Raw genomic sequence first — 14,348 nt, 5'->3', positions numbered from 1 at the left:
CCAGCCGGGCGCCCGGAGATGGCGTAAGCGTGTCCCGCCCCCGGCGCGGGGAGATTGCGTCACGCCTGGGCCTGAGAGCGACGGGAGGGGGCCTGGCCCTCAGCCTGTTGTCCCCAGCGCCCTCTCTGGTGAGAAAACAAACTCCTCCCCCTGGCCCTGTGTCACGTGAATCCAGGGCTGGGCCGAGCTCCCACACCTTGACCCCTCAATGACCCCGCAATCTTACTACTCCCGTAAATTCTAGGGGTTCCCAAACAGATCCCTGGGGCGACCCTCATTTCCTGTGAAGACTCCCCTGGGGAAACTCGGGGAGCCTCGAGGCGATCTAGGCCCAAGAGAGGAAGGAGATCCCCCTGGAGACTCAGGGTCCAGATGGGAGCTCTTTAAGAGTTGAGAAATGGCTCTGAGGGGAATGAGAATGGACCCGATCTCAGGATCTAGGGGAAGATGAAGCAAGTAGTAGGAGACTTGAAAGTCTGTAAGGAATGAGAGGAAGAGGTTTAGTACAGTGGGAAGCAGCTTAAGTTTAGTGGGAAGAGGACTTGACTGCTCAATGAAATATTAAGTCACCATTCACTGAAGATTAACCAGTCAACTTAATAGTAACATGAACTTACGATTAACTTAACTGAAAAAAAAAAGGAGCAGTTAGATTTGTGCTTTGATTACAACTGTGTAAAAAATAATAGTTCTGCATACAGACAAAATAAACTAAACCGAGAAAAAATAAGTTTAACTGTTGGAGAGATTGGCTGCTGAGTGGATTTTTTGTTTCCATTTTAGTTTCTTCAAACTCTGTTCAATAAATAGTAATTACTTTTTGTTTGATTTTAAAAGTATTGGCTGGGCGTTGGTTCCTACTCTGTAGCTCTCTGACCTTAGTAAAGTCATTTTAGTACTTTGGATTTGGGTTTCCACTTCCACAAAATGAGGAGCTTGAACTAAATGAAGGTGTGGGGGTAAAATGTAGATAGAAGAGCTCTCTAAATATTTTAAGTGAAAAAATAAGCAAATATGTACAGTAAAATATGTATTTAATGTAAAAAGACATAACATTGTAGTTGCATATACAGAGGGTGTCAAAAATATATATACATGTTTTAAGAAAGGAACAAACTGTTAAAATTGTAATAATATACACTGATAACAAAAGATGAATACAAGCCACGTTTGACTTCTGCAATTACAAGAGGTGCTCAAAGTGGTTACCATCAGCGTCCAGACACTTCTGATTACAGCAAACTACTGCTTGAGCAATGTTGACCAAAGTGTCCACTTGTATACAATTTTTTGGCACCTGTACCTGTACAGAAAAGGAATGGAAAAGTATGTAATGACTAGTTAACATTGATTATCTTGGGAGAGGAAAGTGGAATTGGGTGGTGGCCAAAAGGAACAAAAGGGACTTTTGTTACTGTTTGGATTTTTTATGAGAATATTACCTTAGATATATTAAAATGAGTAAGTTAAAATACAAATAAAGTATATGATCTCTAAGATTATTTCGAGGGAATCCTTAGGCCTCAATTTTGATATTTTTTTACCTGAATGGGCACAAAGGATCATCAAAATTATTGAACTAACACACACACACACACACACACACACACACACACACACACACACACTCCTTCCACCAGTGGGTAAAACATAGTGAAGCTACTGATCTGTAGCCATCTGAGTCAGGCTTTGCTTCATGAATGTTAATATTCGTGACAGTCATCTTCTCTCCCTGTTGGACCAAGAAGGAAGCCCTGTGGTCACTCAGTGATTCTGCTTTAGTGCTAACCGGCATTCTGGTTTCTAGTTCATTGCTTAGCTCACTAAACTCGTATTAAAACTGCAAAAAGGATAGAGATCCTTGCACCATCCAGGCGTATTCAAGGATAGCTCATTTCTCCCAGATCAGGATACGCACTCAGAGAACTGCTCTTCAGACAGAGGTAGATGCAAGCAAGACGGTTTTTTGAATACCTGCATTAACATAATTATGTAATGCAAAGGTGCGTCTGATTGAAAAAACCGGGATGTTCTGAATGGTGAAACACAGGTGATTTCCTGGTTTGGTGCTGCAGTCCCCAAAGGGTGAGTCTTATCTCTGCTGTACCCTGTTTTAGAAATCTTTACTCCAAGCAATCCTGATTTCTTTGGTCATACATATTGATAGTATGAAGCTCCACAGTGTCAGTTTAACAGAAATATAAGAGTAGTGGTAAGTAAGCTAAGATAGTTTTTAGATTTAAGACACTAAAATAAACAAAGTTACCTTATTTCTCTGAATATCTATATTATTCTCTATTACCTGGATAATTCTCTATTTAAGTTATTTATGTTAAGTGAACCTGGCATCTAAAACACTGTAACTGACTCAATAAATAGTTGTCGAATGGAATTTCACCAAGATAACCCACAGTAGGAGACTTTTCTTGCTAATCCTTTTGCTCCCGTTTCCTCATGTCTATGTATCTAGTTAACCTATTTGCTGTTTTCAATCTCATCTGAAAGTCCTTCATTTCTTTTCATTATTTCACTGACTTTTTTTTTTCCACAGAGTTTAAAGAACTGATGAAGTGAAAAGAGATTTTCAAAGGTATTTGGGACATTTGGTGACTGAAGAGTTAAATTTCAATCTGTTTTGTCCACCTTTTCTTCTCTTTTTCTGGATTCCTGTTCAATTCCTTTGATGTGTGCAGATTCAATTTGTGTGATGGTAGAGCCTGAGCTACTCTGTTGTAGAAAAACAACAACAAAAGCCCACCATGCTGGTTATTCTCCTCCCTAAGCAGGCAGGAATTTCAGTCCATCTCTTTGGGTCACCTAGTTCCTCCTTGGTGATTTTTTCCTAGATCTGTAGTACAGGCATAGGAAGCTCAGACAACTATCCCAACTCTTTTTGACATTAAGGAATCAAACTTGAACTTGTAACTTGGGAAACCATGTGTGTCATAACAACAAGAGGAGGTGGCATTTTTTTCATACTGTCACACCTTCCTGCTTGTATGCTTTAGCATGTAAAGGTGCAATTTTAGGAAAGGAATTTTGTCTTTGAATGCCAGTGATAGAAAGCAAAACTAACTTCAAGCAACATTGAAATTATCGAAATACTTACTGGATTTAGCTTTCCCTAGAAACATGTTGGTGTATGGTATTAGATTATTTTTCATAAAGCTTTTCTAGAGGTCCCAATATAGAAATGTGTAACTTTTAAGCTTGTGTTTTATCTTCTTCTCTGAACAATTCTATGTCCTCATTTCCACATGCTTTTAATGTTATGTGATCTCTTCCAATGGGGATTTCCCTTACAAATTCATTAATATTTTATTTAGAAGGAGGTCTTATAATGTCTCCATAAGTGACTAATACGTCCTTTGGGGAGGGGAATCTCCCTCTGTTGTCTGCTTCCTCAGGCATTTGCCAAAGAGTTTCATGTTTGTCAGAAACTTCCTGCAGAACTCACAAAAGTTTCAGTAAAAACACTGATGATTGGAATAAACTGGAGGAAACCTAACCCTTATTTGAATTGCATGAGTCATATCTGGGTCTGCAGAGAAGCAAGTGCATCCAGGCCATTACTGAGCAGTCAGGAATTCATTTCATGGGCCTTGTTGAATGAATAAAGTGTATGTTGAAAAACTGGAGCCCCCAGGGTGGCCGGTTAGCTCAGTGGGTTAGAACGCAGTGCTTATAACACCAAGGTTGCCAGTTCCATCCCCACATGGGCCACTGAGCTGCGCCCTCCACAACGAAACTGAAACAACTACTTGACTTGGAGCTGATAGGTCCTGGAAAAACACACTGTTCCCCAATAAAAATAAAAAACAATGGAGTCCCCATGACACTGATACCTTTTTCTTTCTCTGGGAAACTTGCTCAGCAGGTGATTTATGAGTCGTTGTGCCTTCTGGTGAAATCATGTTCAGCCCTGCTGTCACAGCTGATCACCTTTGCCTTCCGGTCAACTTGCACCTGGTTGTCCATCGCCTAAAACTCCTGGAAAGAAAGAAAAATGAGTAATAACTCCAGGGAGCCAGATCACTGAGCAATCTATACTCCCTTCTCCCCCACCACCCCCTACCCTCCTCACCCTGCCCAGTGATATATCTCCTAAGACCTTACTTACCAGCTTTGGAATTTAAAATAATGTTTCTGACTGGTGGGAATGTGGGAATGATTATTACAGTGATCAAATCATTTAAAAAATTTCCAGAGACAGTTCTGTATCTTGACTGTGTCAATATCAATATCTTGGTTTTGCAAAACCATTGGGGGAAACTGAGTAAAGGTGTACTTTGGATCTCTCTGTATTACTTCTTACAAAGTGCATGTGACTCTACAATGATCTAAAAATAAAAGGTTTAATTTTAAAAAGTTTCCAAAGGTTTAAAATGTAAAACAATTTTCAGATTACTAGATTTCTCTCTCCACCAAGGCAGAACACTTTATCTCGTCAAGTTTTTTCACATGTGTAGTAGCTATTAAGTTTGAGCTCCCATGCAAATTTTTCTGGAAAGGCTTCCTTACCCTCTTTCAAACACACCCAAAAAAATGCTATTTCTTTTATCAGGTGACAGCTAAAGTAGTACTACACTCATGAAGAGAGGTAGTAGCTGATGTGTTGTCTTCTTTAAGTCCAACATATTTTCTGTTGCCTTTTGCTCTTTCCTCTTTGCAGTGGATCACATGAGTGAATAATCCCTCAATAAACTGAAAAACTGATGATCTCTGATTATGGGGATGGTTCAGGTGAAATAAGTATTGCACATAAATGCAGTTTTCTGAGTGCTCCGTAATAACACTATTTACTATTGAATTTTACTATAATCTGTTGATAGAGGGAAAGCTGTTATTCAAACTTCCAGACTGGTTTTTGGGTATTATTTAGCCAAATCTTGCAGAGGGTGTTTGGGCATTACTTAGATAATAGGGGCCTAAGGAAAACCCAAAATAAATCAAATTTAGGCAAACCCACTTTGAACAACGGGGATGACGTTGATGGTGTACACAGAACTTGTGAATTTTAAACTGCATGTCCACGTGTTCTTTTATTTGATCCTGATAATCCAGGGATCCATGTTATTATCCAGAAATGTTTTAGCCTCTTCTTACAAATGAAAAACATTTAAATATGGAGTGCCTGGGTGATTTTAGATAAATAAAGCAAATTCGTGCTATCTTGCCTAAATTGATTCCTTTTTAAAAAGATATAATAATCTTGATTTTCCAGGGTTCTATTTGTAACACAAACTATTAACTTGGACAAACAATAAATGTTTGTCAGAATTAATATTGGTGTAACAACAGTTAAGCATTTATCTAAAACAAGTCCAGTTCTACTGTGATTTCTTTGTCTGGAAATGTCTAGGGTAAAGAACATTTTCCTACTTTGGACTTGGCTAAGCAAGCTTCTAAGCACTGAGCTTTGTGTATTTTTCAGGTTCAAATGTAGTCTTCTGTCAAGATTTGTATGCAATGACAGAGTAACTCTGACTATTCACAATTAGGTGGTTAGCATCACTTTTACTTTAGGGCAGACAGAGTGTCTAATTTGGAGGCACAGGTTTTCCTAACTTGTGGAAAGCCGATTTCCTCATGCTCAGCCATAAGTTGATAACTCAAGGTAGTAAGACTTTACTTGTGGCGGTGCATAACAAATGGGACAGGTTGCATTTGTTACCTCTCCAACATGATTCTACTTGTTCATTTTATGACATAATGTGTTAAAAAAAAACGTAGGAATTTGTAGTGTGAAGATTTGACCTTGAGTGCCAATTCAACCAGTTGCTCCTAATCATGTGACCATGGGAAGCCATCTAACGTCTCAGTTTCAAGTTTCTCAGCTGTACAATGCAAATAACATACAAACCTCACATAGGTGGTATGGAGATCATACCAAACTATATATGAAAACATTTTTTGAAATGCAAATGACAACATGCATGCTCCTTTTTTAAATAATCTTTTTACTACAAAAATAATAAATGTTCACTATGAAACATATTAGAAATAAAGCTAAGCTGAAAGGATAAAATAAAGATCACCTTTACAAGCATCCCATAGAGCAGTGGTTTTCAACCCATAACAGGTGTGAGAATCTGGAGGGCTTGTTCAAACAGATTCCTGGGCTCCATTTCCAGAGTTTCCAATTCAGTATTTCTGGGGTGGGCCCAAGAATCTTCATTTCTGACAAGTTCCCAGATGATGCTGGTGTTGCTCACCTGGCTGAGTATTTGTTTCAGGCTGGTGGACATTCTCATCATTCAGGGCATCCATTCTAATTGGCAAGCGCCTTGCTTTACTGGTTGCTGAGTATGTTGACTATCACCTCTGACATAATTCACATATTTATCATAAAATGTTTATGATATGTTTATTTTCTTCCTCTTATCCTACTTGGTTTGAGGTTCCTTCACCTCAGGATAGGGCTGTCTTATGATACAAAGAGTACCCCTCCTTATTGTTGCTAAACTATGTATCTTTTAAAAATCATACATCTTAAATAGCAGTGATTAGAAATATGAAGAACAATAATTCAGAGGTGAAAGACCACCTAAACTCTTTTTGTTTCTTATTTTGTAGGTATGTGTGTGATCAACTCTATTATATTCTTTATTTTGCAGCTAATGTGTAAATGTAACATGAACACTCTGCCCCAGGTTCTAGCGGAACAGTACCTGATAGAAATTGCTAAGGACTATAATGGGCCATATAAGTCCAAGGCAGCCATTATGGTGAGTACTTTCAAGAAGGCAGAACTGACTTAAAGTTGACATTTTTATTATGCACCAAAATATTTTTCCCTCTTAGGAGGGTGGCTTTCAGAGTAGCTCTGGTAGGATTGTAAAGCAGGTGAAATTTGTACCTTTTTTTCTGTCCACATTTCCTAACAGAGCTTGACTTCTGATAACTGTCAGATGACCCTTCATGGCTGTTAACAATAGAATGGAAAACAAATACGAAGGTACCTAAAGTGGTAAACCCAGAAGTTGGCAAAACATTTTTAGTTCTGAAAATCTCAACTTTGTCCTGGGGATATTTTTGCATTTTAATAAAAAGATCTTGGAATAAAGGCTACAAGATCCGAAGGCACAGGGCACTATCATTTAATCTTGGTTAAAAGTATGAATTCAGTAGTGAAACGACCCATACTCAGATCCTAGCTCCACCACTTATTAACCACGAGACCTCCATGAGAGTGACTTACCCTCTCAAAGACTCAGTTCTCTGGACTGTAAGAAGGGAGAGAATAGTAATTCGTGGTTATTAACAAATCTCATAAGTTTGTTGAGATGGTTAAATGAGCTAATACATATAAGGGACTTAAATACAATGCCTTGCACATCGCAAATGTAATCAAGTTTTGCTTTTTATCATCATCATTATTATCACAGAGGGTGGATTAAGCTTTCAAGAGGTGGTCATGGCCTGTTTTAGGGCTGAGAGATTTCTCCCTAATGCCTCTCAAATCATTTCACAGGGGGAGCAACTTGTTTTAGCAATTGATAAAGCTGTCTCTGAAGACTTCTTTGTAAAAGATGGCCTTGTACTCCGATGCCAAACTTGTGTTTAGTGCAGTCATGAAGCCAGAAGAGGAGTCTGTTCCATCCCCTGTGTTCCCACAGTGCTGCCTTCCAATTGCTGGGGCAGCACATACCATATTGGATTGTGGTTAAGGGGCACACGTGTCTTTTCTGATGCTTTGCTCCTGGTGGTTTCCTGATAGTGACTCTTTTACTCATTTTTACTCTTTCAAAGAGTTATGTGGTTCGTTGAAAAATGATACATTGTAAAAATGTAGACAATACAGAAAGGAACTGTGAAGATGTAAAAGCCACATGAAATGCCACTAGAAATGTGCCCAAGGGGTCAGCCTTGGACCTCTTTCCTTTTTTCCTTACACTCTAGGTGATTTCATCCAACATCATGGTTTTCAATACCATGTTTATGGTGAGGACTAGCTAGGGCCTCTAAGCTGATATGAACTCCAGGCTGAGATATTCACCCACCTTCTTGAAATCTTCTCTTGGATATTTCAGAGGCATCTCAAACTCAGTATGTCTGAAAGTGTTCTCATCCTTTTCAAGAACCTACTCATCAACCTACAGTTAATGGCAACGCTATGAGAGGGCAAAAATCTTGATATAAAAAAAAATCTTGATATTCCTCAACTCTTTCCTTTCTGTCAACCCCTAGCCCCCAACCAATCTTTAGCAAATCCTAGTTACTTTACCTTCTAAATATATCCAGAATCCTGCCACTTCTCATCGTCTCTACTGACAGTACCCTGGTCTAACTTACAATAATCTCTTCCCTGGATGACTGCAAAAGCCTCTTAACTGGTTTTCCTGCTTCTGCTTCTCCTGCCCATTAATCAATGTTCAATATAGCCATCATAAATCTGGTTAGTACCTAAGTCAGAGCATGTCACTCCTCTGCTTTGACATCCCTCCAGTGGCTTTTTATTTCACGTAGAATAATAGCCAATGGCTTTCGTATGAAAGCTACACCCATTATCACCTCTTCTCTCTAGCCTCGTTCCCTCCACTCTCCACCGTGTTTTCTCTGCCTCAGCCACGTTGGCCACTGGCCTCCTTGCATTTCTTCAAACACACATAGACGATTCCCACCCCAGGACCTTTGTACTTCCTGTACTCTGTGTTCTCTAGCTATCTGCCTGGTCCCTCCCTCACTTCCTTCAGGTCTGTACTTAAGTGTTCTCTTTTCTAAGGCCCTTACTAGCTACCTTCTCTAAAATGTCAGCCTCTTCCCTTTTCTCTGGTTTATATATTTTTCTCTGTCGCTCTTCTCTCTATCTAACACACTGTATAGTTCATTTAGTGATCTTGTTTGTTATCTGTCTCTCCCACTGGAATATCATCAGCTTCATGAGGACAGGGACTTTTGTCTGGTTTTTTCACTATGACATTCTCAGTATTGTGCCTGGTTTATATTAAGTAGTCAGTAGAGTTTGTCAAATGAATGAATAAATCCAGAGTACCACTGTTAAGGTTTGATAACCTTTCTTGTAGACTTTTCCATGCATATTTATGTCTAACTCTTAATTATTGGTGCACCACAGTGTCAGATGTTATAGGCACTCAAAACATAGCCATTGAAAGAGAGAGAGAAAGAAGCAGCATGTGGGCCAGAAAGCCTGAAGGTTGCTTTTCATCATCATTGACTTACACTAGACTCTAAGCTTCATGATGGCAAGAATCATGACTCTTTGCTCACTGTTCCTTCCCCAGTGCTTCCAAGAGCATGTGGCATGTAGTAGGTATACAATGAACAAAGCTGTAATAAATTGAGAACCTAATGTGATTCTTACCATCTTGCTTTAGGCTGAAGCCCCAGCAGACCGGATCAGTGTTGAATTTACCAAGGATGTCAAGAATGCTGCCTTTGCCAATAGAAGTGGAACTGTAGCAGGACGTGGTGATTCACTTGGGGCATCGCCAATATCTGCACCAGGGCCCTTACCTGTGCCATCCCCAGTTCCTTGTTTCTCATCCCTTCCTCCCGAAATACAGGTCAGTATAGAAACTAAATCTAAAATAGGACTACAAGTGCTACTAGAATGTATTTCTTAAATGGGCCTTTTGAATGGTAAAATGATCTTTGTGAAATGTTTTAAAGCCAGAGGGCATACTTGCAATCATTAAGCTTTTATTTGATGTGTTTTTATGCCGAATTCATGAGAAAAGAGGGCTATAGTCTTTCATCAACCTCTTGGCAATACCACAGTACAGACTGCAAAAAAACGTGTATGAGCGGGATGAATTTGAAAGTCTTTAATGTACAGTGATTTAGACTCCTGTTTCAGGTTAAACATATGCAATTTATATGTAATGAAAAGTTTGCTTTCATGATGAAAATAGTATAAAAATCTCATTGCTGTGTATGTCCATAAATCAAATGTCTAGAAGTCAAATAAGTGAAACCTAAAGAGCCGTAGGCATTAATCTTCTTTACTCTTTGCCCCTTCAGTATGAAGTAAAGAGAAATTGTTTTATTCTTTTCACCCTGTTAGGCATTTCTGACCCCATGAAGCTCTTTTGTTTTCTTAAAAATTTTATATTTCAGATACAATTTAACTCTGATTGTCCTTGTTGAAATTATTTGTCTAAGTAACACCTTATGTGTTGCTCAGCTTCTACTTTTGGGGTGCAAGTCCTCTGATTTAAAAATTAAACAAAGAAAGCTTTATGGAAAACTTAAACATATTCAAAATTAGAGTAATATAATGAACTTCCATGTACCCATCACTCATTTTCTTTTCTTTTTTTTTTTTTTTAAAGATTTTTATTGGGGAATTGTGGGGATGGGAACAGTGCTGGGGAATTGGGGAAAGGGGAACAGACAAGTTGCTGTCGTTTTGTTCTTCAATCTAGTTGTGGAGGATGTTGCTTCACTGGCCCAAGTTGGCACCATCATTGCGCTCTTCTCTGGCGAGGCAGATCAGTCGCCGGCTTCTGGACGGCCGCTCACTGCGGCTGCTGGCCGCTCACGCTGGCTGCTGGCCGCTCACGCTGGCTGTTGGCCACACACGGTAGCCCATGGCAATGCACTGCCACAGGGACTGCAGCCTACGCCGTCGCCGGCAACTCATGGCAGCCCAGCTCCAGGTTGAGCTGTTGTTCAGCATCTTAGCTGTAGAGGGCAGTGTCACTGGCCCTCATATGTGGGATCCGAACCGGGGCCCTCTGGCATCCCAAGCGAGTTCTTAACCATCGCGCCACTCGGCCGGCCCATCACTCATTTTCAACAGTTATCAACATTCTGCTGCTCTTATTTCATCTATCTATTTCTTCCTAACACTTCTTTTGAGAGAGAAGAAATTTAAAGCAAAGCTCAGACATTATATAATTTTACCTTTAAATACTTCAATATATATCTCTGACACATAACCTTTGTTTTTATAAAATAAAACAATGTCATTGTGATGCCCAACACAATGAAAAACAATTCCTTAATATCATATAATACTTAATCTATATTAAATTTCTGTTTATCTCAGAAATCCTTTTCTACAGTTATTTTGAGAAAATCAAGATCCAAAAGGATCCACATATTGTATTTAGATGATATGTCTCTTAAATCTTTTAACTTCTAACACTTCCTCCTTTCTGCCTCTTCTTTTTTTCTTGCCATTTATTTGGCGGAGAAAGATTTCATTAAACTGAATCATCTTTCACAAGTAGCATCTCCAGGCTCAATGATAAAAGATTTCCCAATTTGTGTATGAGGCCACAGGTGACAGTAGAAGCAAAACCCAGTCACACCGAAAGCCAATTTCCAGAAGGCATGAAAAAAAACTTCACCTCAAACAAGAAGGAAGCTTGCCTGTGATAAAGTTAACTTACTTTTAAGAAATATTTATTGAAGACTTACTATGAACAAATTCTGTGTTGGGAAAATCAGACCAGTTGCTTCCCAGTGATTTTTTTTCCTCCAGAATGACTCCTATGAGAAGAATGATTTGCTTCCTACGCTGATTCCTAGTAAGTTTAGGAAATACTGGTGTTGAAATTGCTTGATATTGGTTGAAGGGATTTTAGTTGTTATAAGACTATTCACTCCTCCGTTGGTGAGAGAAGTTATAAGTGATTTACCATGAGCGTAATGTGTTCCTTTATAGCAACTAACAGTTTTCAAAGTGAATGTGGATCTCAAAGAGATCTTTAACACAGAAAAACTTCTAAAACACTAGATCACACTAGATCATCCTGTCACCTATTTTGAAAAATTGTGTGTGTGTGTGTGTGTGTGTGTGTGTGTGTGTGTGTGTGTGTTTAAAGTCCAGATTGCCCCTGAAGAAGATTGCCAACAAAATGTAACCACTACCATCATTTACATGTTGGGGGAATTGTCTAGTTTTTTCAGCCATATTATATGCTGTTCTCTCAAAAGCAATAGGAGCCTACTTACTCTCTTTGAGGCTAGGATTTCATTCTGGAGAACATATTGTTGTCACTTTTAATTACATTTACTGAAATGAACAGGTCCAGGAGTCAACCCCCAAACTTCTCCACAGCCAGAAGAATCAAGAGCCAAGATTGGTTTTGATGACTTTATGTTACCTGATCTGCCTGATGTAGGACCTCAAGCGAGCCTATCCATTGACCCTTATGGTTCCGAGGAAGTCAATTTTGATCTTCACCAGAGGCTTGAAATGCTGAAGAAACCCACATAATTTCTTAGTCCTGGATTGAATATTTACCTGGGAATTAGGACTCCTGGACACAAATTTTAATATGACCACTGATGTGTGGGTCTGAAGTTTTCTCATTTACAATTCCTTTCATCTCTTAAATGCTATGGTTCTCTGTCTAATGTGCCCACACGCGCCTACACATACATATATAATCGTGCAATTATTCTTGTTCCTTAAAATTCTATAATTCTTAGATGAAGATTCCTGACCTACAGAATTTTATTAATCGTGGTCAGTAAACTTTTGTTTGCTCCTGGATTCTTATTTCTCTCATAATTATCACTTTTTTCAGGGAAGCAGAATGGTGTGTATTTAAATCTCATTTCTGTACTGACTAGCTATAAGACTTGGCAAATGGTACCTCCCGTCAGATGTGCATGAGAGAGCTAAGGAACTGGAGGGAAGGGATTTGCAAACACTAAGAGAGAATGAGAGAAGTGTCGTCAGGAAAATCAGTGGACTCCTGCATGCCTAGGTTCAAGTTTAGATTCTACCACTTGCTAGCTGTGAGCCTCCTTTTTCTCACCTGTAAAATGGGGACAATAATGAGGATTAAAAGAAATAATGTATGTAAAGCTCTTTAGCACTTAGTAGGTGCTCAATAAATATGTTTCCTTTCTGGTTTCTATTATTTGCTAAGTTCCAGTGGACTAAACATTAGTGATTCTGTGAGACTGGATAAAGGAGAGGCTAAGAAAACAAGATGGCCACATTAATTATTTTTTGTTTGTTTCTTGTGTAACTGGCATTTTTGTCTGTCTATTTTTCTTTTTAAGAAACTATTTTTTAGAGCAGTTTTAGGTTCACAGAAAAATGGTAAATTTATTTAAATGCAATGATTAGTTAGGCAAAATCTTTATTTCAGAATCCTATTTTATGTGTCCAGGAGCATTTACATGGCTCCTTTTGCATGGGAAAAAGAGAAACCTGTACACCAATTTCTCTCTTTAAAAAAAATCAGCTTGGTCTTGAAAGTTTTACTCTAGGATTTCCCCTTCCTTATCAAAAAACAAGCTTATTCAAAGAATATGGAATTAGAGGGAGGATCTTCCAAACCCAAGGCCAGGGACTGATCTGCACAGGAAATTGGCTGCCTCTCCTCAGGAGTAAGGCGCCTCACTCTGGCACCGGTTGGAGGCCTAGGTCATCCTTTGGCATGTGTGAGGAGCTTGGCGGGGAAGGAGTTTGGTGTTCCCTGAACTGGGTACCAGGAACTGGCTGCCCCAGTTACTGTGGATGTCCCCACACTTCTTGGACTCTCCAGGCTCATTTAAAAGCAACCTGTAGGACTGAATGATTTTAGAGAAACAAGGATGGGGCTGTGCACCTATAAAAGAACAAAACCAATTTACCATGGATCCTTCTTGGCACATAACAGTGTCCATATTAAAGCAATACAGTTACTTTAGTAGGAAACAATGAGTCAGAAGCTCTGCTCTGTTTCCAGATTGTGCACCTTCTCCAGTGGCATCAAGTTTTATCTTCCCTAAATGGGAGCATGGCACTATTTCCTCAAGGTGGGGTTTGACTTGGTTGCAGTCTCGTATCTGGTGAGATTTTTCACTCAAAAAGTTCCAACATAATGCAGAATCATTTACAAATCAAGTGTAACTACACTACAAAAAAGAAAATATAACCTAACTATGACATAAAACATCTCAGGTGACACTTTGGGCTGCCTCTTTAAAAAAAAATCTCTAAAGCAAAGAGTGAGCTTGGCCAAGCCTTATGTCCTCCTTGGTCTATACTTTGAAGGAACGTAGAGTGGATTTCCCAATGTTCTTGGTAGGAGGTCAAAGAGTGTATGGAATGGCTGTTAGAATTTTAATTTTTACATCAGGCTTTTGTCATAACTTAAGGATTAATTCCTAAACCCTTTTCTCAGGCCAGGATAAGTGGTGATTAGGGACCATGCTTAAAAGAATTGTAAAAATGCTTTCTGCAAAAGCATTACATAAACAACAGAGGGACTAATTAATTTCTCTCTGACTTTCAGGCTTATTCATAGATACCAGTGACTCAAATGGCAAGAAAACAGGCCAGTAGAACTGCCTGTTTAACTCACGACACAGCATTTCTTATAGGATTGCGTCCCCTCTTCATTCTCCTTTCTCTGCTGAGACCTCTGGCACATGGA

The 14,348-nt window shown here is 39.2% G+C and overlaps 1 protein-coding gene across 1 annotated transcript; it reads left to right on the top strand.

Moving 5' to 3' along the window:
• The first annotated feature begins 6,621 nt into the window (after positions 1-6,621).
• LOC109388822 (IST1 homolog) lies at positions 6,622-14,348 on the top strand. The gene is made up of 3 exons (XM_019653856.1): positions 6,622-6,728; positions 9,339-9,527; positions 14,208-14,348. Exons 1-3 carry the CDS (start codon positions 6,636-6,638, stop codon positions 14,217-14,219), a joined length of 294 nt encoding a protein of 97 aa, XP_019509401.1. The 5' UTR covers positions 6,622-6,635; the 3' UTR covers positions 14,220-14,348.

The sequence above is a fragment of the Hipposideros armiger genome, unplaced genomic scaffold (assembly GCF_001890085.2).
Source record: "Hipposideros armiger isolate ML-2016 unplaced genomic scaffold, ASM189008v1 scaffold_9, whole genome shotgun sequence".
Taxonomy (NCBI): domain Eukaryota; kingdom Metazoa; phylum Chordata; class Mammalia; order Chiroptera; family Hipposideridae; genus Hipposideros; species Hipposideros armiger.
This window is presented reverse-complemented; position numbering and strand designations above follow the sequence as displayed.

What these genes read in the sequence shown, in the direction of transcription:
- LOC109388822 (XM_019653856.1), top strand. Translation starts at nt 6,636, where the DNA reads ATGAACACTCTGCCCCAGGTTCTAGCGGAACAGTACCTGATAGAAATT. An exon ending in AGTCCAAGGCAGCCATTATG is followed by an intron (nt 6,729 to 9,338) that starts GTGAGTACTTTC and finishes ATCTTGCTTTAG; the next exon opens with GCTGAAGCCCCAGCAGACCG.